Source organism: Nesoenas mayeri (genome assembly GCF_963082525.1).
Source record: "Nesoenas mayeri genome assembly, chromosome: 8".
Lineage (NCBI taxonomy): Eukaryota > Metazoa > Chordata > Aves > Columbiformes > Columbidae > Nesoenas > Nesoenas mayeri.
Window position 1 is genome coordinate 11,343,042 of NC_137554.1, and position 23,267 is coordinate 11,366,308.

The 23,267-nt window shown below is 40.9% G+C and overlaps 1 protein-coding gene across 1 annotated transcript in view; it reads right to left on the reverse strand.

Moving 5' to 3' along the window:
- Positions 1–23,267, reverse strand: part of TGFBR3 (transforming growth factor beta receptor 3) — a gene marked incomplete at both ends in the record, with an annotated part of 98,204 nt that overhangs the window by 39,839 nt on the left and 35,098 nt on the right. The window contains one exon of the mRNA XM_080349246.1: positions 5,656–5,793. Coding sequence (XP_080205372.1) covers positions 5,656–5,793 — 138 coding nt within the window. The remainder of the gene's footprint in view (positions 1–5,655; positions 5,794–23,267) is intronic.

Sequence of the window (23,267 nt, forward strand, 5' to 3'; positions counted from 1 at the left end):
TAAACTCGTAATTCCATCACTTATTCTTCTTTAAAGCTTTTCTCTTCTTTTTTCAAATCTTAAGCCAAGAGCATGTGATCTGGTTTTCTATTTATCATTACTGCTGTTGCTTCCTCCATTTTACCAACTTAACACACACATTCAGTCCTATTAAAGGGGTTCTTGTGAGTAAGGTTATTTGCTTGCATAAGTGCTTCCTCACCCATAGCTCTCACTCATTCAATTGCCTGAATAATTAACTCTGAGAAAGAGCTGAAACATCACATCTTAAATCAAATATTATATAACATTTCATACGTAGATATTTAAGGGGGGTTTGGATCTATTCTAACAGTGATTTCTGCCAGGAAATCACAAAGGATTGGGTCTCTTCTTTCATTGATTTAATTCTCACTACTTTCACTTGCCCAGTAAAGGCATTCCTAGGCTATAAAAGCAATTGAGAAAGTTATCAAATCTAAATGAAAAAATAATTTGCTGAGTAGCACCTATAAAACCCTCCTTATGGGCAGTTTCATAAAACTTCTGGTTTTCTGCCAAGGCACGTTAGCAATAAACTGCTTTCAGAGAAGGAGAGAAATAATGACTTGATGTAAAAGGAGGAAATTATTTGTTATACGACAACTTAAAAGTAAGTTGGTGGAAGAGGTATGGTAAGTTTTTTCTGCAAGATTGACCTGCAACAAGATCACAGGTATAAGCATTTTCTACAGGTGTTGCCTAGCTTACATAAAATTGCAAACTGTCATAATCTAACCAGCCTAACCACCAGAGAAAATGTCCTTCACGTTCCTCTCCTATTCCTCCTTTACGATATAATTTTGGCACTTATTTCCTACTAGGGAAAAAAAATATAGCACAGATGCTAAGTATTCCCCTTGCTGAATGAAGCAGAACTTCCCAGCCATGCACTGCTCTTCTGAGTGATGAGAGCGGCTGATGGTCCAGCCCAGGGACACCTGAACAGAAGATGACCATTCCCAAACAGTTATATTTTTGTGACACGTAAAAATATCCAATCAGGCTAATACAACTAGATACACCAGTAATCAAAGTCAGGATTTTCACTTGCTTAGGTCAGGCAGAGTTCACGCACTCACCCATTTCAGGTATTTTTGGATTGAAATGCCACAATACTTAGCTATATTTATTTTTAACATGTTGAGAATAAACTCAAGACTTGACTAAAATCACAATAATTTTCCCAGCACCACCTACTTAATCCATCAAGATATATATATATAATGCACAGAGAATCTGAAAATAACCCTGTCTATGCTAAATGTACTGTTACTACCACACCATGCAGTTACTATATATTCACTTTTCTCTAACGCATACAGAAATTTATGTCAGGTTTTTACCAATATGCCGATTTTTTTAAAAAAAACTATTCACTAGTGTTTCTTCTAGTTTACAGATGGGGAAAGATGCCCTGAGAAGCAAAATTACAATACAATAAGGTAAGAGACCAGTAAAGAACAACTCCCTTTAGCACCCATGCCCTCAGACGCCTTCCATTCCGTGCCAGGAGTTTGGAAAAAAAGCCTTCAAAATATGACATTAAAAAAATCCTGATGCTACCAGAACACACCCTTTGGTTTGGTTGGTTTGGTTGAGGCATGTTATTTATTCCACTGCGAAGTTTAGCCACCAGTGGACGTTTTGTGAAAATGAACCTGCGAGCTGCCTCCATGAAGACAAAAGCGCGACAAGTCACTGTGCTGAGGGAAGCGATGTGCATCTGTCCTGGTTTTGTTAAAAACAAGTTTCTCTTTTAGCTAATTTGCCTGTCAGCTAAAGCTTTCATATTAGCTGCATTTTCCTAGAAAACCAGATACATGTTTTGGTAAACATAGCAATGGATGCAACTTTACTGATAAGCATGGATGCACCTCTTGTGAGAGGGGCCATGAGAAACAGGTGACCAAGAAACTGACCAACAGAGTATAACATCCCATTCACATGAATACTTCACATAGAAGTGGGATATCAAGAGTATCTCGGCCCTTTTTTCCTCCCTTTTCCTTATGGCCGACATTAGGAGAGGACCTTGCTAGTCGTCCTTGCGAACTTAGGCCTAGTGACAGACTGGATCCAGCTCTGGTTGGCTGCAGAGTCTAATCCAGGACTTCGGGTGCCGGCTCTGCAGTTGCTGGGACTTTCAAGATTGGTTTTGTATATTTTGTATTATTTTCTCTATTCTTATTAGTAGCATTAGTAAAACATTTTTAATTTTTCCAACTCTCTTCTCTCTGTCCTTCTTTCCTACTGATCGCCTGTGCTGAGTGGGAAGGGGGGAGAGGGAGGGGCTGAAGGGGGAAAGGGGGGTGAGGAGGTTAACAGTACATCTGCCAGGGCTTTATTGTCACCCCGCAATCTTAACCTCGACAGCATCACATGATAAAAACAAGTGTAAACCCACAAGTATATACCCAATTTACATTTTTATACTGAAAAATGTTTACCAAGAAAGTAGTTTGTGATTCCCTCTATAACCCAAAGGCTGGATTTTCTCCCCCATTCATTTTAACTTCTGCCTAATAGATGACCAGGCCCAAGGCAAAAATCCAAGCTCGAGCGACATGATAAGAAGTTAAGCTCCAGCCCAACTCAGCAGTACCGTATTTTCCTGGGTTTTTTTGACACATGCAGACACAAGCTTTAAATCTTTTCATCCTTTCCATAAAGCAATCTGCAGTGTCTTAGCTTTAGTGGAAACTCAATTTACTGAGTGACAGTAGTAGCCCGTGTTCCTAATGAGGACACTGAGAACATACAGCCCTTAATTACCCTCTGCTCCAATATAACCATCATTTAAGCTCAGTGTACCTTCATTTCTCCACCTGTACAATGGTAATTACAGTACTTTACAGCGTGTTCTGACTCATTACCTGTTCATATTCTGGAGAACATCTTGGATCATCTAATACCATTAATAGGTAATTTTTATTTCTTTATTCAAAATACACCTCCCTGTAACAGTTTAAGAAATTATGATGCTTTACGGGGAAAAAATAATAACTAGTAATAAAAAGAAAGCTAGGGCTTATTGGTTACGTGTTCTGTTTGCTACGAACTTTGACCTGGCTCTAGGGGTGTTGTCTTTATCAGCAGCAAGTCCCAGAATTTGCCATTTAAGCTTCTTTATGCTACCTACCCTAACCAGGGATCAATCAATGAACCAGTGCAATTCATACTTTACATACAGTATGTAAATAAAATTGTGAATGAATGTTATTGTATGAGAAGTCTGAAGAAGAAGCCGGAAGGTCAATGACTGTCCTGCCCGAGGCTTCCATAGAGACAGACACAATAGTTATGACACTCCTACGGTATGCATGACACAGATTTCTGTTTCGAGCTTTGAATTCATGGACATCCAAAAAAGTTTTTTAAATCTAAAATCTTCAAAATACTCCATTTTCTGGCTTGGCTGTACATTTAAGGAGAATGAACACGACAGAGCTGCAGAAGTACACGGGTAAGCCAAGTATTTTCAAACAAGGGCCAAGGAAGCGAGCTCTGCACACCGCAGCCCTCAGAGCTGCTATTTACACTCCCAGCTCAGCTCTCGGCACCAGAGGGCTGTGGCAGGGGGCAGCAGCAGTGCGTCCATCTGCCCCACAGTTCACCTGGCAAAGGAAGCCCTGGTTCTGCAGAGGGCCGCGCTCCTCCAGGCCAGAGGCAGTCCCAGGGACTGCGAAGCGGCACAGCCCAACGCAAACAGCTCCGCTGCACAACTAGAGCCCCTCCATTTCTTTTTGGCAAATTGCACTTCTGCAGCATTTCCCATGTTTTCTGTGCTGCTTGATTCTGTGCTCTTTTTTCAGAAAGCTATTGGGAAAACAATGCATTTGTCCTTGTGAGCGGAGTGGAACTGTGGAAAAGCAATGGCCAGTCACCACAGCTTAAGTTGTTCAGCCAAATCATGAGTGCTGCTGCTCACATTTTCAAGCCTGTTTTTGTAACCAGGAGAGCTTGAAACAGTCTTCTGAGGCAAACGCTTAGCTAATGGTACAGTTTTGGCAGTCACGGCCTTAGGCACATTCTTATTGTTCCTATGCCTTAACGCAGCCCAACAAGGCTGTGTGGAGCCCAGCCAAGCCACGCCAGCACAATCAGAGCGCAGAAAAAGGGTGGCTCTGAGCAGGGAACCTCTTCGTTCCCAGAGGCAAGATGGGGGAAGAAGGAAAATCCTCAAGGAGGAGGAAGAGAAGGGAAGAGATAGCTGCCCACCAACTAGCTGATATGAAATGGGAGTGATGATGTAGCAACTGTAGGAGGAGATCAAAACTAAACTGAAAGTAGGTCCAAGACTTGATTAACTGATGAAAGGTGCTGTTTCTTTTGTCCAGGAGAGGAGTGAGGACTCTTATCATACTGTTGTTCATCATCTTGTTCCTCAGTCTTTTTCTGAGCAGACCTCAACTGTACTGGTTGCATTAAGGACACATACCAGGAACGGTCAACAAGAAGATAACGGTCAAGCGTCTCTAACACGGTAATGAGAAAACCTAAGATTGTGAATACTTTAGAATACAAACAAGCCCATGCCCTTTGTGCCAATCTGCACCACACTGATTGATGGAGTCCTTCGAAGTCCATAACATCAAGGGTACTCCTACTCTTGTATCCTGATGACAAGAAGAAAAACAATCCCAGAAAGCTTTTGGTGTCCAGCAAGTGATAGGACTCTTGGAACACTTAACCGTGTCACCACGGAGAGAGCAGTGTCCCTTCCCAGTGTGCCAATGCTGCAGCACTGTCCATCCTCCCCTCCCGCTGATGCACAGGGACACCATTAATTTCCCATCGGGCATTGCAGAACCAGTCTTGCCTACCACTGTCAACTGTGCTGGACAAGAAAAACCCTATAAGGATATAGCTAAGAATAATCAACTTTAGTTCTGCAATTAGAGTTGAGCATAGTAAAAGCTGCAACTTTAATAAAGACAACTCGTGATTAGACATGATGTCACGCATTAAAAATTTAATCCAAACAACTTGTCTGTTTCACTACAAATAGCAAACTTCAATGTCCTGGCAAACTGTAAGGACATGATTTACAAATACTAGGTAATATTTGGATCCTACATTATAAGCAGTGCTCCAGTCTTTCTGAGAAATAAAAATGACTTCATTCTGGGCTTAGCTCGGTCATTTTAATAGACCAGGCTTCAGCAGAGATATAAACCGTAATTGTACATATTGAGCTCAATACATACAGATTTTTGTTTTGGTCACAGACCACACAAATAGTGTCCACCCACAATACTTCCCATTGGTTTGAGGCTCTTTGCATTTTGGTAAAATTAAATTTCTAATCAGGACTGGCAATCTGTTATAACCTTGCAGCTTTTAGAACTGAAATGACTGCTAGTGTTAACAGCTACACGATATGCAGATTCTGAAAAAGCAGTTTTGCTTTCTTTTCCTTGAATTCACATAACAAGTAATTGGGTACTTTTCCCAAACTGCTTTGCCCTACCACCTAACTGTCCCCCAGAGCCCTACACTGAAACTTGACCTCCTGTTAACTTGGTTTTTTTTCAATGTATGTTTGAAAACTTTCCAAACGAATGCTGTTAGCTCTATGACTTGTGTGACAGGTAGCTATGATATAGAGCAGGCCAGGGGACTGTGTATACTTACAAAGAAAACTCTTCGGATTCCAGGTGCCAGTCTTTCTGTTTTTACCTTCCAGACCAGCGGCAAAGGAGAACTGAGAAGGAACACCAGGGGCTTCTGGTGAATATGTACTGATGAAATTGGATTCAAATGTAACGTGACCTACAGAGAAATAGAGAAATACATTAATACTTCCTTATAAGTTGCAAAATCAAATTGGAATTTGGAACAATGAATCAAAGGTCATTTTTACATACATTATGGCTTTCAGCATTCGGACATCTTGACTCAAGATTATAGACTACTCTACTTACAAAAAAATCAGTCAACAAAGCACAGATAATACATAGAAAGAAAGAGTTAACATTTGTGCTCTACACTTGCAAAGCACTGCTAAAGTGTTTAAGAAAACCTTGGCAAATGCTGATGAAAAATAGCTTACGCAAAAGGTCAAACCACTAAGCTGTGAGTTGGAGAACAAGGAGATAAAGAGAATTGCAAAGCAAACTGATTTCTGGTTTCTAGAGGGTAAGCTAGGCTGGCTTAAGACTACAAACCTCATTTGCTGATGCTATTAGGGCATAAATCTAACCTGCAAAACAAATAAAACTAAGCAAACAAAAACCAGAAGGAACAAATCCAGAAACACAAGCAAGCATTACACTAGTTCATGGAAGGAATTCCAACAGAAATTCTAACAGACATTAGGGCAAGAAAATGCTCATCTTCAGGAACTAAAGGCATATATGGGAAAATGATCTCAGGAACATGGACATCACAAAAGTGAGGCAACCTGTTAGAGGTGATTTATAAGCAACCAGTCTGTGGTTGCTGGAAGCCCCTCCTGCCGAGCTCCTCATATCCCAGTGCTGCCCTTCTAGAAATGGGCCAATGTAGGGCAAAATCCCAACCAAACACATGACAGAGAACAGCCTGTCAGTTTTTAGCACAAAACTTGTAATTGAAATCACAGTGGTTTTGCAGTACCTAATAAGCTTTTTAGCAGCTAGCATCCTGCTTTACTGGAAAAAAGCTTTAGAGTGCAATGGCAGGATGATATATCACATAGGCTAAGCAGGCAAGCTGACGTCTCGCAACTGTGCACAGCAGGTGGGTTCCCTGACAGAGTCACAGCTCCTTCTAGAAAAGGACAGAGGGAGCAAACATGAACACAACCACCAACTTGAGTGGTGGCACACAGAAATGAGCATGCAGGTGACTGAGAATCAATCTGGTCTCCTGCTAGAGAATTTGAAAGGAAACCTGAGACATGGAAGCCCCTACGTGTAGTTTATTGCATTATTCTTACATAGTAGTTAAGCATCAGTTAGCTTACCATTAAAGTAAATGGCGGATTCATCTGGCAAACTAAAGCTAGAGACCAAACTGAATATTAGGTACCCATTGCTGTTAAAAATCTTTCCAAAAGAAAAAGGTAGTTAGGTTGCTTTATTTTATTATTTATCCCCTCCTGCCCCCGTCTCAAAGCAAAAAGCTCACCATCACTGCTAAGTGCAAGTCAAACCCGGGTCTCAGGTCTGACAGGCATCTGGAGGAGAGCAGAAAATAGCTTTTTCTGCTACTTAAGAACTTGCGAAAAAGCCAACAAACAACTGGCTGCGTTACCATGCCAATCAGTAAGCAGATGCTCAAATGCAGAATGTACTAGAAACTTCAAGGCCACTGAATGAATGTCTCAAGTTGCCACAGTGGAACTTGAGCTGGATCAACCACAATTGAGGAAGGTTGGGCACCGACACCTTCCACCTTCCCCATTCCCCACTGCTTGGCTCCTCCAGGCAGGAAGCCTCATTGTATTTATCCACTCCCAAAAAAACCCAAATTACTACAGATTACCACGTCTTTCAAAGACCCCATTTCTCTCCATTCTCTGCCCCAAAAGAAGAAAATACCTCATTTTAGGAAACTGCAGGTTGTTAGTGCTCTGAATGCTAACAGGATGACAGACTTCAAATGCCAAACAGCCATGATCTTAGCTACAAAAACTACTTTACAGTGTCAGGCTACAGAGCCAAAACAATTCTGTTAGCTGCAAATAAGAAAGAAGATAAAATTATTTGTTTTACGAGGCTCCCACTTTGTTGTTCTGTCTAGAAATTGAGAGGGTAAAATTGGAAAGAAAAAGATGTTTAGAACCGCCACTAAATTCATGGCTATTAAAAAGCTTTCATTAATTCTTGTGGTTTTTCAGCTGTAATCACCACTAATTAGTAATAAGCTGTTTAAACTCTTAAATACAATAACCTTGTCCTGGAGTTATATTTTGTTACAAAGCAATAAAAACACTGTAACCTAAGTTTACCAAAGTAGCAGTTATACCCTTTGCAGTCCTGATCTGGCAAATACGAGTTCAAATTTTACTCTGAAATTTTTTTCAGCTTCAAATGGCATAAAGCACATTCAGTTTTAAACTCTCTGAACTTCAAAGTGTCAAAGAGAAAATCTACTACACTAAATGGAGTAAATATTAAACACATCCACTCTCATCACATGTATCTATAGCCACATTTTCACACCCAATGATAACTGGTCTGTTCTGATACTAAAGGAAGTAAAGACTAATGTAAATGTTGAAGTAATGAGCTATAATATAAGTTTATGTACTTAAATAACCAAGAATAGAAAACCAGTAAGAATTCACTCACACTGGCTAATGGGGGGCACTCAGCTTGGGTTTGCACGCTGGTTTTTTATTAGAATGTCAAGTCAATGCAAAGAAGGGCCTATTGGAAATTTTAAATGTTTTTGCTATTTAAAGCCTCTGGTATTTATTAAAAGCAGAAATTATAGAAGAAATATAACACACTCTGAAAACTTCATCTCAGAAACAGAAAGGCCAAGTCCTTTGGGTACGAAGGAAATGGAGAAGTATCTCTGTTTCAGCTGATCTCAGACAGGTTTATTCAAAGCCAACATCTATCAGACAAGACAGATGTTTTAGACTTCATGAAGATTCTTGCGTCTTGGTTTGATCACATGAGAGAGCGCACAGAGCAATCACACTACCTTAGTGAGAAAATCAGAGACTCTTTGCAACTGGATCTATGATCAGATTTCATAGTTGCTGTTCCTTTACGCTTTGGAGATTAAATATGCATATAATACATACATATGATTATTTCCATACATGCATGGAAATAATCAACAAAGTTCGAGCCCTATTCAGAAGTGGTGATATATCTATCCACGCCTTTGGCTGGAACTGTAGGATAAGTTATATCACATAATGGAATTTTCCTACATTTCTGCCTGAAAAGTGCAGACCGATCCTTAAGAAAAGCTACAGGACTTTAACACAAAATCATTTCATTTTTCATAAGTAAATTAAGTGTTCCTGTGAAAATTTTTAGAGTAAATGCAATTTTGCATTACTGAATTTCTCAGTTTGCTCATGAGTAGGACAGCAACAAAACACATAATGTGGAATTCATATTCCTAGCATAAACTTGAGAAAGAATACAGCTAACGTGAGCATGCTTCTGCAGCAGCCTCTGTCACTATATTCCTTGGCGTATATATTCCCTGTCACTCTACTTCTTGGCATACTTCTGAAAAAAAAAAAAACATGGAGCTGCTCATAAAGTGCTCAGGGCCCTCGTGGCCATTGTATTTTTTAAAATGAACTTTTACTTCAGAGTTAGCGCTGATGAGGAGCAGCCGAGTAGCCTGGACCATACCCACTGACCACTCCCATTGAGAAGCCATACAAAATTAACAGACTCCTTGTGATATAACTACATCCCACCCTAATATCTATGATTGCCCTCATCACTGTCTGAGCTTGATGATACACAGCGGTGGGATCTATTATGGGAGACTGTTTCCTGGTCCTTGGAAAGATTTTCAAGCAAACTCCGCTCTCACACCGAAACATCATTTCTGCCCAAGCGTCCCCTCTGTGGCTCTAGTTAAACCGTATGTTAGCTGAACCCCAACTGGAGCTTCTCTTCCTCGGCCACTGTTCTGTCTTGTCTTAGCTCAAGGCACATCCTTTCTCAAATGTCTAGACAGTTCACAGCACCTTCTAAACGCTCCACAAATTAATAGAAAGGTACTGGATCACTTCAAATCACCAAACAAAATGTTTCTAATTAAAAGCAGAAGAGCTAACTAGAAATTTTCTCCTCCTTTTTGTATTTTTACTGGCAGAATCCATATTATTCAATATTTACATGAAGCATGGCCCAAAAACTCCACCTGAAACCAGTCCTACATGTGTTCAGTGCTGTACAGCTAGATATGAAGACATGATGTGAAATTCTAACTCATTGAACCCTGTGGTAAAATAGATTTTTCCAAAACTCCCATATACATATATATATATATATATATTTTTTTTTTTTTAATGAGGAATCCAAAAAGATGTATTATCCATCTATTCTTAGATGTTCAAACCACCTTATCAAATACACACAATTTTGTACTTCTCAGCAACATATTCCCTCAGTCAAAGTCTTCTGCACCTCAGAGAGCTCTATAAGCGGTTTGATCAAACAACACCAGAAGAAAATTAAACCAGAATCATTAATCGGACTACAAGCACTCTTTGCTCACCTAGTTCAGCAACAAGCAGGTGCTATTGCTCTGACCATGTTATTTTCAAAACATATTAAGGGCAGCATAAAACCCAAGCAGACAGCAGTGTAACAACAGCACAGGGAAGTAAGTCAATGTGGTCCAACACATCCCTCGCTCCCAGCGAAAGGCCCATTTGACCTCTGAGCTGTTGCACTGCCAGCATTTTGCTTGTGCAATCAATAGTTTGGCCAGACCTGCTGGACTTGTGTCTCAGCAATGGTCCTCTCCGCAAGGCTCAGCTTCAGCAGCTGTTTGTCAGAGCAAGCTCCCCTTCCAGGCTCACGTCTGCCCTTCGCGGCCTCCTTTGGCACACGCTCCTCCACATAACACATGACTAACTTGTCAGGAATAAGACAACTTGGTCATAGATGAAAATTAAAGCTATTCTTCAGAAAAACCTTACAACAAAACCTCCAAATCGATTTTTAAAAAGCACACCAACAACAAAGCCTCATATAACTGCAACTAGAACATGAACCACAGAGAAATTCTGTCATTTTTGCTAGAATGCGTATTTCAATAGGCGTTATCAAAACTGTAAAAAAAAAAAAAAAAAAAAGACTTTAAAGTCTAGATATTTCATAGGCGGAATGCCTACCAAACTTACACTGGCATGACTTTGCCAGCTGTACTTGCAGCATTTGCGCGGGTCCCGACCGCAGGCACAGCGTGCAGAGTTCCTCTGAGGTCTCTCGCTGCAGCAACCAGGTGACGGCGGCTGCGGAGGCTCCTCTGTCCCCAGAGACCTGAGTTTCACGGAAGGCTGAGTATCACCACAGAAACCAACTACAAAAACAGTCTGCGGGCTCCTGCCCCACTGCTCTGGTAAAGCAATTTGTACGACGTGAAAGGCAAGGGCACAAATGCTGAAAACAGATCAAAGTAAACACTGCTGTTAAAGTACCGGTTTGTTTTGCTCACTTCAAGGCATCAAATTGCAGACTCTGTGTTTTGTTCTAAAAAGATGAAAGTCAAGTGCCAAGGACCTGTAAGGTGGAATTAACTATTCCAGAGTGAAGGCCTTAAGATAAATTCATAGCACATTTTCCAAAACAGCCATTACGAATTTGTGCTAATAAACCAGGACAAAATATGCTGTGCTGTATTAAATTACACTGCCCAGCTGTTCTCTAAACCAGAGAAGAGAAAAAAACAATTTCAACCCTCAGATCATATAAACACATTTTCTGACTTACAAATAATGCACTAAGGACGGATTTATGACATCTTAACTCATTACTCAGCTGCAAAGATGAAGTTCATTAACACAAAGCAGGCAAAATTTAGAATAGAAATTTGAAAATTTATACTTATCACTGCTCTGTTTTCACTCTTTTTGTTAATATATATTTATATGACATACATTATTCTTATATTGCAACAAAGAAAATACAAAGAAAATTATATTTACAGTTCATTGGTGTATATTGTCCAATATAAGAGGTTTAGAATTTCTACTGAAATTCACTTGAAAAATAGATGCTGATACACTGGCTGTAAAACAAAGTAATTCAGTCAAGGCTTAAACCATGAATCCATCTCAAGTGGTAGGATCTAGTACAGCAACACTTTTCAAAAGTGTTTATCAATTGCTTTGGGATGGATCTCCAGGATAACATTTTTTCTTTTTAAGATGGAAGTGAAGAAAAGGTATATTCTTTAGGCATTCTTTATGAATTCAGAATGGAATGCTCTTTTTTTTTTCTTCGTATTTTTGCTATGCTCTCTGAATACTGTGTTACAGATTTGATACCAAGCCAGCTATAGTAGATTGCAATGTCCAGCTTTTTGGAGCCAACAGTTTCCGAGAGAAACTTTGCTGATTTTTCCAAGAAATGCAAAATATGTTCACATTGTGTTACTTCTTGAAGGTAGTTTTGCTCAAAGGGTTACATATTTGCACTCTTAAATCAAACCACTGTATAAGAAAGTTCCTATAAGCATGTGAGACCCTGCTGCTTGCCTTCTGGGAAGGTTCTTCAGTGCAGACCCTTTTATTCATACTATTTTTCCTTTAAAACTCCCTCCAGCAATGAGACAGAAGATCTTCAGAACAGAAACAGAGAAATATATATCTCCAGGAAAACTGCAATGCCATTAAAAACAGGCACTCATACCCACACGCAGTTACTTATTCTCCTGCAAAACTCGAAGTTGTGCCACCCTTACAGCCTCTGTCAGATGCACCAGCCTCCTCCTCTCAGCCAGGGATGCTGCTGGGCAAGGGATGCAGGAGGAACATGTAGGGAGCAAAGGCCCTTCTCTTTCTTTCACTCGCTCCCCCAGGAACACGTCTGAGTGCCTGGCAGCTGTGGTAGCATCTACCAGGCGTGTGGAGGACTGAAGTTTATTTCCAAGGGTTCTTTTAACCTAAATGTATGGTTGCAGATGGATTAGCATTGCCTGAACCTTCTCACCCACACTCAACAGAATCACACTGACTAAACACCAGTTATAGCTCAATTGTGAAAATCATGAGAAAGATTCACCCCTGGCATAACTCTACTGAAGCTACTGGAATTAAGCCAGAGGCTGATGCGATCTCATACATTATCTTATAAAAAAAAGAATACTATTGCACAATCTGCTGACCCTTACGATCTACCACCCAGATTGGAAAACTGGGCTGCACGAAAAAGAAGGCCAGAGAACAGAAAGGTTATAAGGACTACCCAACTATGATCGACAGCCCATTGCACGCTCTTCATTAGGAAGTACTGTCAAAAACCTTTGACCAAAAGGCATTTGAAATCTCTCCCTTTTTTTTTTTCCCTCTCCTATTTGTCCTGCAAGAGGGGCTAAAGGTCAGGGTGCACTGTACCAGACACAGATAGTTCCCTCCCCAAAGAGCTTACAAATCAAGACATTCAAGTCCTACACCACATGTGCATGCTAGCATTCACTAACAAACTATTTTGAAGTATGCATGATGTTCCCAGAAGGCCACTTAAACATGAAGATGCATTATTAATAATTCAGAGGAGAAATGGCAGCCTCAATGTGTGTGTTCAAGGGAAGAACTAAGCAAAGCAGCACATCTGCAGGTGTCAACCTGTTACACTCACAGCAAAGCAAGGTACTCAAAGGGACACACCGTCTTCAACAAAGACATTATTTTAAGGTGAAGCTGCCAAATGCAATCAGGTTATGTTAGATGCTAATCATTTTGCAAATAGCCAGGTAATCAAAAAGTTAGGATCAAAGTTATTCTTTACACAAATAACTGGACAAAGCGGTAGGACAGTTATTGAAGTCCAATTTGCACTAGACAGTGCAAATTAGTCTTGCACTTTCACAGTGCAAGAATAATAAAAGTGAGAAAACTTCTGGCTTTATAAAAAGAGGGCTATTTCAGAACACAAAAGGTAATAATTGCATTACAATAAGTTATACTTACACTGATAGAGCTACTTCTGCGACAATGATCTACAAGTACAACCCAAAGAGTTTACTGATAAATTTTATGTAGAGATCATACATGTGTGTAAACTGCCTACTTTAGCTTTGTTAAGCTGAATAACACAGGATCCAGCTTTCCCCGTGCATGTATATTATGTCTTCAGTGTTATCTCATGAATTATACAGTTTGGAGAACCAGCGTTCTTGTGAAAAATAAGATTTTTCCAAAAGTTGTGGCTGCAGCGAAGAAAGCAGACAATCTCTGCACAAGCATCTCTGCTCAGCTCTGCCAGCCCAACCTCATCTTCACGTGCTAGCCCTGCTCTGGGCAGCGGCAGAGCAAGGGCTGCCCACAGCGACCAGCCCTATGGTTTGTGCAAGGGAAAGCCCGTGCCCAGCAGCGCAAGGCTGGGACCACTTCACCCATTCCTCCCGTGACCCGAACTAGATGCTCAGGCTCCCAAGGATTAAGTGAAACCATTTGTGCCATCTGCCCTTCCACAAAGCAGCCAGGCTTCCCAGCACTTGAGAGCTAAAAACACGATGTTTCGCTCAGCTTTGCATAAATCAGTAGATGTCAATACTGTTCACATGCCATATAATGAATCCTAAGGGGAAAGTCCTCTTTTTATACATTTTGTGGGAAAATTTCTTGTTGGCCGTAGATCTGTTTAAGGGCACAGGATCCATTCTTGCAAGCCACAAGTACAGCATCTCCCCTACTGTTGTTAAGTGGTTTATTCACAAAAGGATATCACAGACTAAGACTCACATGAAAAGAAAACATTTTGCCAGACAATATTCTATTCTGCACTTTCTTGTACATATATTGCAGATTTAAGTTTTTCTTTGGTGAATCAGCTGAGCTGCAAATTAAGTTTAATTTTATACTCCCTCCCTTGTCCCATCCCTAAACTATCACCAGAGAGTTGTGTAAGAGTGCCCAGTGCCCTGAAAAAACAATAGTGGGGGGAGAGTAACTACTATGTTGGAGGATGTACGAGCAAATACTAAAAAAGCAGCTCCTGTCACAAATAAAATGCCTCTTAAACTGACAGGTAAGAGACTTATAAAAAAAACCTGCCAGGACCATTTTTCTTCAATGCATCTGGGGCATTCTGAGCAAATCTACACAGCCTTTTCCAAGTAAACACACATTTTGCTGCCTGATGTTACATAGCTGCATTCAGGTATCACTACAGTACTGATACATTTAGCCTCTCAACAGGTCTCAGTCATAGCTCAGTACAATACTGACCATGGGTTCAGAGTCCAGCGTTAGCACTGTCTCATCTCTACCAGGCTCCGATGGCAGATCCAGCAAGTTCACAGTTCATCTCAAATGCAAAACCCAAATAGATATAACATAGCACATGGTGTCATTAGAACATCATGGCAAAACTGGAATCTGAGTACCGAATTTCCAAAGCTCAAGGTAAATCCAGAAGAGATGAGGACCCTACATTCCACTGTTTCAAAAGTTGCAGGTGGGGAAGGGGAAGAGGCTGAGACAATGAGGCTTTACAAAGCAAGAAAAGATTACAAACAAACATGAAACAGATGATGGAAAAAATACTGGACAAAGCATTATGTAATCTGAAAGCCCTCACATATAAAAAAAAAATTGCTCCTCAAAGGTTTTTTGTAGCCAGACCTCACATAGATCCAGATGACTAGAAAAAAGAAACATTTTACAGGTGTCTTTTAGAGAGTCACATAGGGAAGTATAAACCGTGGAGTTCACATTTTTATTGGACATGTAAAACTAAATTCTTGTTTTCCAAGCCAGGATAAAGAACAGCGTGTGTGCCTGAGTCATATAAAACTGAAAACCTAAGCAGCAGCAACAGATTTAGGAAACAACTTTGTTTACTTTATTGTCAGTAACCCACCAGCCTGAGCAAGAGCTGGTGCAAGTGTGTGTCTAATATATACACTCAAAAATGGTATTAGAAATTAAATACAAAGGAAACTGCTTTCAGAAGATCAAAAGTAACTGTAACAATCACATTGTCCCTCTGCTTCCCTGGGGCAGATCATCATTCTTCCCATTTTTTTCTATTTTCAAACTTCAAAAAAAATAATCAGAACTTTTACTCTCTGTAGAAACAAAGCAGTGTTTTATGAATATGTCAAAGAATAAATTTACTATACTGACTACATAGAAAAAAGAAAAAACACCACCACCACCAAACCCCTAAGGAGCCAATTTTTGTATTTAATGAGGCCTATCCATATAAGTAAGACTACTCACATCTGTATATGCTTGCAGAATCAAAGCTATGAAAACTGACAAAATCCTCCAGAAGACATTACTGAGGCTGTCATGCAAGTATTTTCTTGCACGATTATGCCATTCCATGCACCTCTTATCTACGCTGTCTTGCTGACCCTTGCTTGAAAACAGATTTATGAAGAAAATACTGGCTTGCCTTCCAGCTAACAGTGTAAGAACAGGCTGCTGCTCCTTGTGTGCAATATTTTTCCACATAGCTTCGGGTACATTTTCAGCATCCAATTTACCTCACTGCAAGTACCACCTGAAAACAAATTAGTGGATGAAAGAAGGCATTTTCCAATGGTCTGTTCTGAAAAGATATCTACAAAGCAAGCGCCACCGTGCTTCTCTGCAAAACTGATGTCACACAGTCACATTCCCCAACAGGCCTCAAAGCCTCACGTTATTCACCTGCACTAGCACATCGCACCTGTGCGGACAACATGAATAACCTGTGTCCTTGGATGATGACAGCAGAGTCATCCAGACTTCAACCAGTCTTTGGGGTTAGAGAATACCAGAAAGGCAACAGATTTTAAGACTTTTCCCTCACTGATGAGATTTGGGTCATCACCAAATATTACCTCCCATGTTTATCACACAAGGCATGCGCTCCAATCATAATAAAAATATTTCTGTACTACAAATTGCTGTGGCAGTTGTTAAAGAGACACCATCAGCTATACATTACCTACAATTCCTTCAAGCTTTTTCAAGCAATTTAAGTTTCAGATGTTTGTACCTCATGGTGGTGCTATTTTCACATCCTCTCCTTTAAATAACAAGCTTTAGTACTGTAGAAGTACTCTGTTTATGTTTCACAGGGAAAATAAGAGTCTCTTCTAGAGAAACACAAACTTGAGTATATGCTAAGTGTTATCAAAAGCAAGATCTACATAACAACAACAAAAAAAATCACCACACGTTTACTCCTCTTCTTGTATCTTGCCACTGCAAGATCTCACTCTCTCAGCTGCTACAGGAGCGTGGCTGTCAGGCACAGCAAGCTCCACACAATTTATGTTGGAAATTCTCCCCAATGCTGGGAGGTTGGAGGAGAACAGCTTCATTAATTCCAGCTTTTAGTTCAAACAGACACTCCAGAGAACAACACAAATATGATCACTCATGACAAGCGTTGCTTCAGCATCTCTCTCTCACACACACACACACGTACAAGCCCAAAGCTGGACTGGAACCTGCCCATCGAGTTTGTGATACAAACAGACTCCTGGAAATGTCATCACTTCCTTCATTATCTTTTCTTGGGGAAAGTAACTATAGACAAACAGTAATTTATAAATACTCCAAGGCATGTCAGATAGAAGCCTTAAGGAGAGAACTGGAGACCAAGAATGTGAATCACAGTTTATGATCAAAATCAAACCACGTGCATGTGCCTGTAAGAACGTGTGAGCACATGTGCACAGTGTGTTTACACACACGTGAGTGACGGAGGGAGGAACAAGAGTCCACGCAGCCCCGTTCTCTCTACAGCCCTGCAACTGCACATCAGTGCCTGAGGGCGCTCACAGGAGAGGAAAACAAGAGGCCAATTTTCAGCTTCCTACAGGTCATTTTAAACGGTAGTCAGCAAAACTGAAAAATGTGAGCAATCAGAAATGTCATTCTGACATGTTTCCTTTAGAACCCTTTAGCCTTCTGTGGCGGGCCTTGGCATGGCTTCAGACACCCGCCACTCCGCACGCTGAAACCGAGAGCAGGTCTCGCTTTCTGCGCACAGCAAACAGTCCTGTTTCTAAAAACAGCAAATAGTGAGGGTTTGCACAGCACTTTCCAAGTCATGAGAAGTCACTGCTGCCTCTTGAAGGGTAGACACATCAAATCAAGTCATGCTCCTGCAGGACAGCAGGCTCTGCACAAACAGGCTCTTCTGGCCGACACATGACTTCCTCTGGCAGTTCTGGTGGGCAGAACTTGAAAAGATTGCCAAATTCAGTGACCAGCAAATCCTGAGCTGGCTCAAAACAACCCACCAAGACTGCAGTCCAGAGCAAACAAGATGAAAAAGCCACATTAAAAAAGTCTGGATTCTACGCAAGCGCAGATGGTTCAAAGTGCTAACGAAGAGAAGCAGGGGGGAAGAGGTTTGCGAGAGGTCTTGAAGAAACAGAGGCTGGGGTGGTTGTTGGTTGATTTGTTTTTTAAAGACATGGCAATGCGGTGTCCATCAATCAAGGCAACTAAGACATCAGTGTCATTTTAGTGTTTCAGCTGCATGGGAGCTGCAGCTTTCAGTAGATGTGGTGTCATCTGAGAAAGACAATGAACGATTACCATTTTGATGGGGCATGGTCTCGGTATCTTTAAGGCTTTATAAGGTCCAGCATGAGGTAATAACTTCTCAAATGGCAAAAGTCAGTTCCCACACTAGTCTGGAGTCTGTCAGCTCCCAGTACTGAACTAGCTGGTGTCACGACTTAGGGCGTCAGACTCCATGTGACAATCTTTCCTTGAAAGATACTCTCTTGATGGTCGACTCATGAAGCTGGATAAGCATTGCCCAGACTTTCACCAAACCCCTCCCACACTGTAGGCTTCTTTTTAGGGCTTACTTTCTGTATTACCCTTTGCCTCCAAGTTACCAGTCCTCTCATCTTAAGTCTCACCTCAGACTTCTGCATTCCCAGAAAGACTAAGCGTCTCCACTACTTCCATCTTCTCTCCTTCATCTCCAGACAGACTGGCCAGTGACACATCCACCTGCACCACTCCTCAGGCCACCTCACTATAGGTAGTTCGTGACACCCCTGCGTCAAAACTCCTGTGTGTGCTTGCACTGCCATTTGTGAATCTGCTGCTGTAGTTAGATATCCACTACTGCTGCCAAGCAAAGGTGCTCAGAGAGTGGAGAGGCAAGAACAGTAAAATACCCTTGCAACGTTCAGATCCGCTCTGTACCTTGGCAGAGGCACAGGCATGGTGCTTTGTTTTATCTTTGAAGGCTTCTTATAAAGCAGCAACTACTTTTCTCCAAAACAAAGGCTTTTGGCCTACCAGAAGTAGTGACCATACCCACACGCAGCAGCGTGGGCTTCCCGTCGTACCACAGAGGGCAGATGCAATGCAGCCCAGCAAACCAAGCAACGTGTCCTTTATTTCTCAGCCTAATTCTGCACCACATATTCTGGTCAGCTCACCAGAAACATTAAATTTGTAGAGCCAAGTGACCCGGCAGCGCACAGACCCATCATTAATGTTAGTAAAGTCTGTGGTCATTTCAAGAGTTTAATCTCACATAAGCAACAAACTCTTTATTCTTGAGCCTCTTATTTTAGTATGATTTTAGGACTGCATAGGATAATAATCCAATTATTTTAATTTGGATTATAAAGCCCAAACTGCAGGGTGCTTCAAAAAAATCAAATCAAGGCTGTCTTGCCAGGTTTAGAGCAGCTGGTCAAGCGGACACCAAGAGCTCAGCACTAAAAAGCCACAGTAGAAAAAGAAACTGACCTTATTTTTATTATATGTGAGAACCTGAAGTGTCAGAAAACAGCCTAAGTACATTTAATTGGTACTAAATGGAAACTTGTTTTAACAAATGCACTTTTAGAGGAAAAAATAAACAAAATGGAAGCAAGCAAACAGCTAGGTAACAAAAACCTCACTAACTCCAGCCATAACATAATAAACCTTGAATTCCCTTCCTGCCTGTTGTGGGCAGGAGGCCTCCAGAGCCCCTCTGACCATGGCTCTGGTACAGCAGGTCAGCACATCTAAATGGCACTCAGAAAGTGGCCCCTTTATCACAGCTAAATCTCAAGGCTGTCCCCAGATCTCTGCATGCCTGAAATTCAAAGAAAACATTTTTCCCGTAACACAGCCTTGGGTAAGGTTGTTGTGGTGTTAAACTTCCGAAAACAGTTTAAATGAACATACTGGGAATACAGCAAATATACAGAAAAATAGCCAAAATGAGCCAGGTTTTCATTACCCACATTGTCCAGATCTTCACAGTCCCTAAAACACAAAAACATCATGACACAGACGAATTATCCTGAATTCAGGATGCACTGCAGAGATCAGGATGTAGAAATAAATTATCAGGTGACTGTTTCAGAGCCTCTTCCTGTCCCATTTTTACAGCTTAGAGGATCTCCTCTGAAAGTACTTAGATATTGGACTTACATAATTTTGGACATTATTTTATGACTTCTAAGTGGATCGGCTCAGGAACCTGAGACTCGTCACTAGTAAGTACCTGTCTGTGATAATTAGCCTGCTTCATAAGAACTAACAGGCATTTTAATATCAGGTTTGCTCTCAAAGGAAAATCTTTTTATTATGAAATTGTTGCCAAGTAACACTGATTAAACAGTGGGGGAAAAGTCTGTTGAATTATTACAGCCTCAGTGGTGTTACTCAAAATTATAAAAATAAAGATGAGCCCTTGATTTTCCTGCCTTCATTTCACATAACACGTGTTAAACATCTGTATCAGGCATAACATCTTAAAGCTATTGAGGATGAGGATGTCGATGAAAACAATAGTGAATCCATTGCCAGGAACTCCGATTCCATGTATTCATATGTATTCAATCCTAAGTATCCACATGAGATTAATTTTATATGCCCCTGCTCCCCCTTTAGCTATTTCAATTGTGGCTGTGTGCCTGGAGCAGCTCAGCGAAACTCAACTGACAGGTACGACAAAAGAATCCTCCATTAATTTAGGACTTCAGAATATACCTACCTAAGGAGAGACTTTCATCTCAAAAAAATGGTTTTCTATACACATTTTTCTGGTGCAAATCTCTAGAGCTTCCAAGTGCCTCCACAAACAATTCTTTCTCCTAAGAGAACAAGCAGCTCCCTGAGAACGCAGCTATCTCCTTCCTAAAAATGGGGAAACTGAAGCGGTGCAGATACCCAAAGCTGAAGAGAAAGTTATTGCGAGAGTTCAGTAGTTCCTGGCTTTCAGCTGAGCCCCACATCAGTACAGAAATGCACACATGCGCTCACTTCCCCAGGAATATTTGATCAAATAAAACAAACAAAAAAAGGCTTGCATTTTTCATGCCAAGTTCAATATAAACACTTGTGGCTATTACATGCACCCGCATTCTACTTCCTATGATAAAGCATGGCCAATATGAATTGTGATAAAAGACTTTTCTAAGAAATATTTGAACAAGATTGGAACTTTTGGGGTTCTTACTTGAAGAAAGTGTCTCAACAAGTGAGATGTCACCTCAACAGAGGTTAGCAAAGTAAAATACACATGAATTCCCTGAAGATCACAGATATTATTACAGCATTTCACGATGTGACCTTCTGTTTACCAGATTTCAGCCTTAGAATGAAAGTGTTAAACTACTAAATTACTTTTCCAAAGTTTCTTCAGAATCCCATACACTTCCAGTCCACTTAATTTTTCCAGTTTACAGGGAAGAAAAAGCACTCAAACCTCACTAATCTTTACAGAAAAGCCTGCATGTGTTACAGGAGGAACACGTGCCGCTGCCATGCCCTCCCCCCGCATCAGCCACCCCTCCTATGTTTAAATTTGCAAACGTTTGTCGTATGTATATTATACACAAGTGTCAAAGGGAGTTAAATTAATGCATACATGTTATGTTGCATATTTATGAGAACCAGGATAACTGCACAAGTATGTTTAATGCATGAGCCCTCCAAGGAATTTGCTAGGGGAAGTTTACACTCCTCCCAGCAAGTAAGGAATGTGTAATTTAGCAGCATCTAGCACAGGGCAGGTTAAAAACAAAACAAAACCTGACCTCCTCCCCCAAAGCAAGCCTTCACTTCAACGTTTTCAGATCTTGCATTCCACGTTATCAGAACTTCAGCCAACCTCTGAACGAATGTGTGATTTATTTTAAATATGCTTTCAATGCTGCTGAATCTAACTAACGTGCTGTCAAACAAAACTCCTGCCTTTATTCTAGAGTATACTGGAAATACTGTATGACAAACAAATCTCTACCTTTGCTATCAGCATTTGCAGGCAACAGGAAATAACTCAGCTGGTAAATCAAACTAGTGTAACTTAAGGTGATGGGTACTTTTAAGACAAAAGGCTACTTGGAGTTGGTTTTTACAGTAATGGAAAAGATAACATTTGCTCTGCTTTGTTTTCCAAGTCTGATCCTGTAAGTAGAATCCCATCTTTCCAAGTTGTTTACACTCTTTTGCTCGATGCTGTCGCCAGCAAGCCTTGCTCCAGCTTCCTGCGCAGTGTGAGCAGCCATCTCCGAGGGCTGTGTCTGGAAACCGGTGGGAGGTGGGAGAAGGAAGCTGAGGGCTACAGACTGTGAAACGCATTCTGTGCCATGCACTTTGGTACATCGCAGAAGGACACAGCAAAAACGGTTTTGGGCAAACTGCCTTCTTACCATAAGCACGTTGCATGAGGCACAAGCAGCCTCCTCCTGCTAGACACCAACTATTTTTATTCAAAGCCAAATATTTACATCTTCTGTCGTTCTGTTGAGGTGATTAGACAGCAGTGGTGCAGCCTGCAGCCCTGTGCATGTGTGACTCCAGCTCACGCTGTCACCCCAGCAGTGCTGGGAGCAGCGAGCCAGAGGGAAATGGGGGTTCACGCAAATGTGCGCTCTGCAGCTCGTTCACGCCGGTCCCACGGGAGGTACCAGCCCCAGCTGTAGCTGCTTCACCCCATCCCCTGGCGCCCTTTAGTAACAAAGAAGTTACAAGTTCCCACTGTACCATGTCCCCACAAGGAAGGCACTCTTCTGCCTGTCTTCAACAAGATTTGTTGTTACCTTGTGAGATCTACCCGCCGTATAAAATTTTTCTATGGCTTGCCAATGGATTTCAAGGTTCCTGGGTGATGAGAGAGGCACTGACAAACATAATCACACAGAGTTGTTTAGTTTTCATAAATAACTATGTTAAAAAAAAATAATAATAATTAAAAAAAAAACAGGAATTCCAACTTTGGTTTGGTTTTCATGCCCAGTACTGATTGTACCTACACATTTTTCAGGCATTCACAGTGCACTCATCAGGCTGATAACCTAGTGGCTGGCCAACTAAGAATGGCTTTAAAACAAACAAACAAAACCACCACCAAAAAAACACACATAAAAATCTGTTCTTCATTCCCAGCCCCACAAAACAAATAGTGTAATTTTGCTATTCATTTCATTAAAATTGAACTGAGGAAGACCTGACATTTTTGATTAAGGGCAGCCAACAAGATGCCTACTGAAAAAAATAGTAAATAACTTTTTTGTCATACACTAGACATTTCAGTGTAAATACAGAAAATGAACACAACAGTTGAAGTTTCATGGATACATACAATACACATTGAGCTGCACACACTACAAACCCAACAAGGCTACTATTGAAG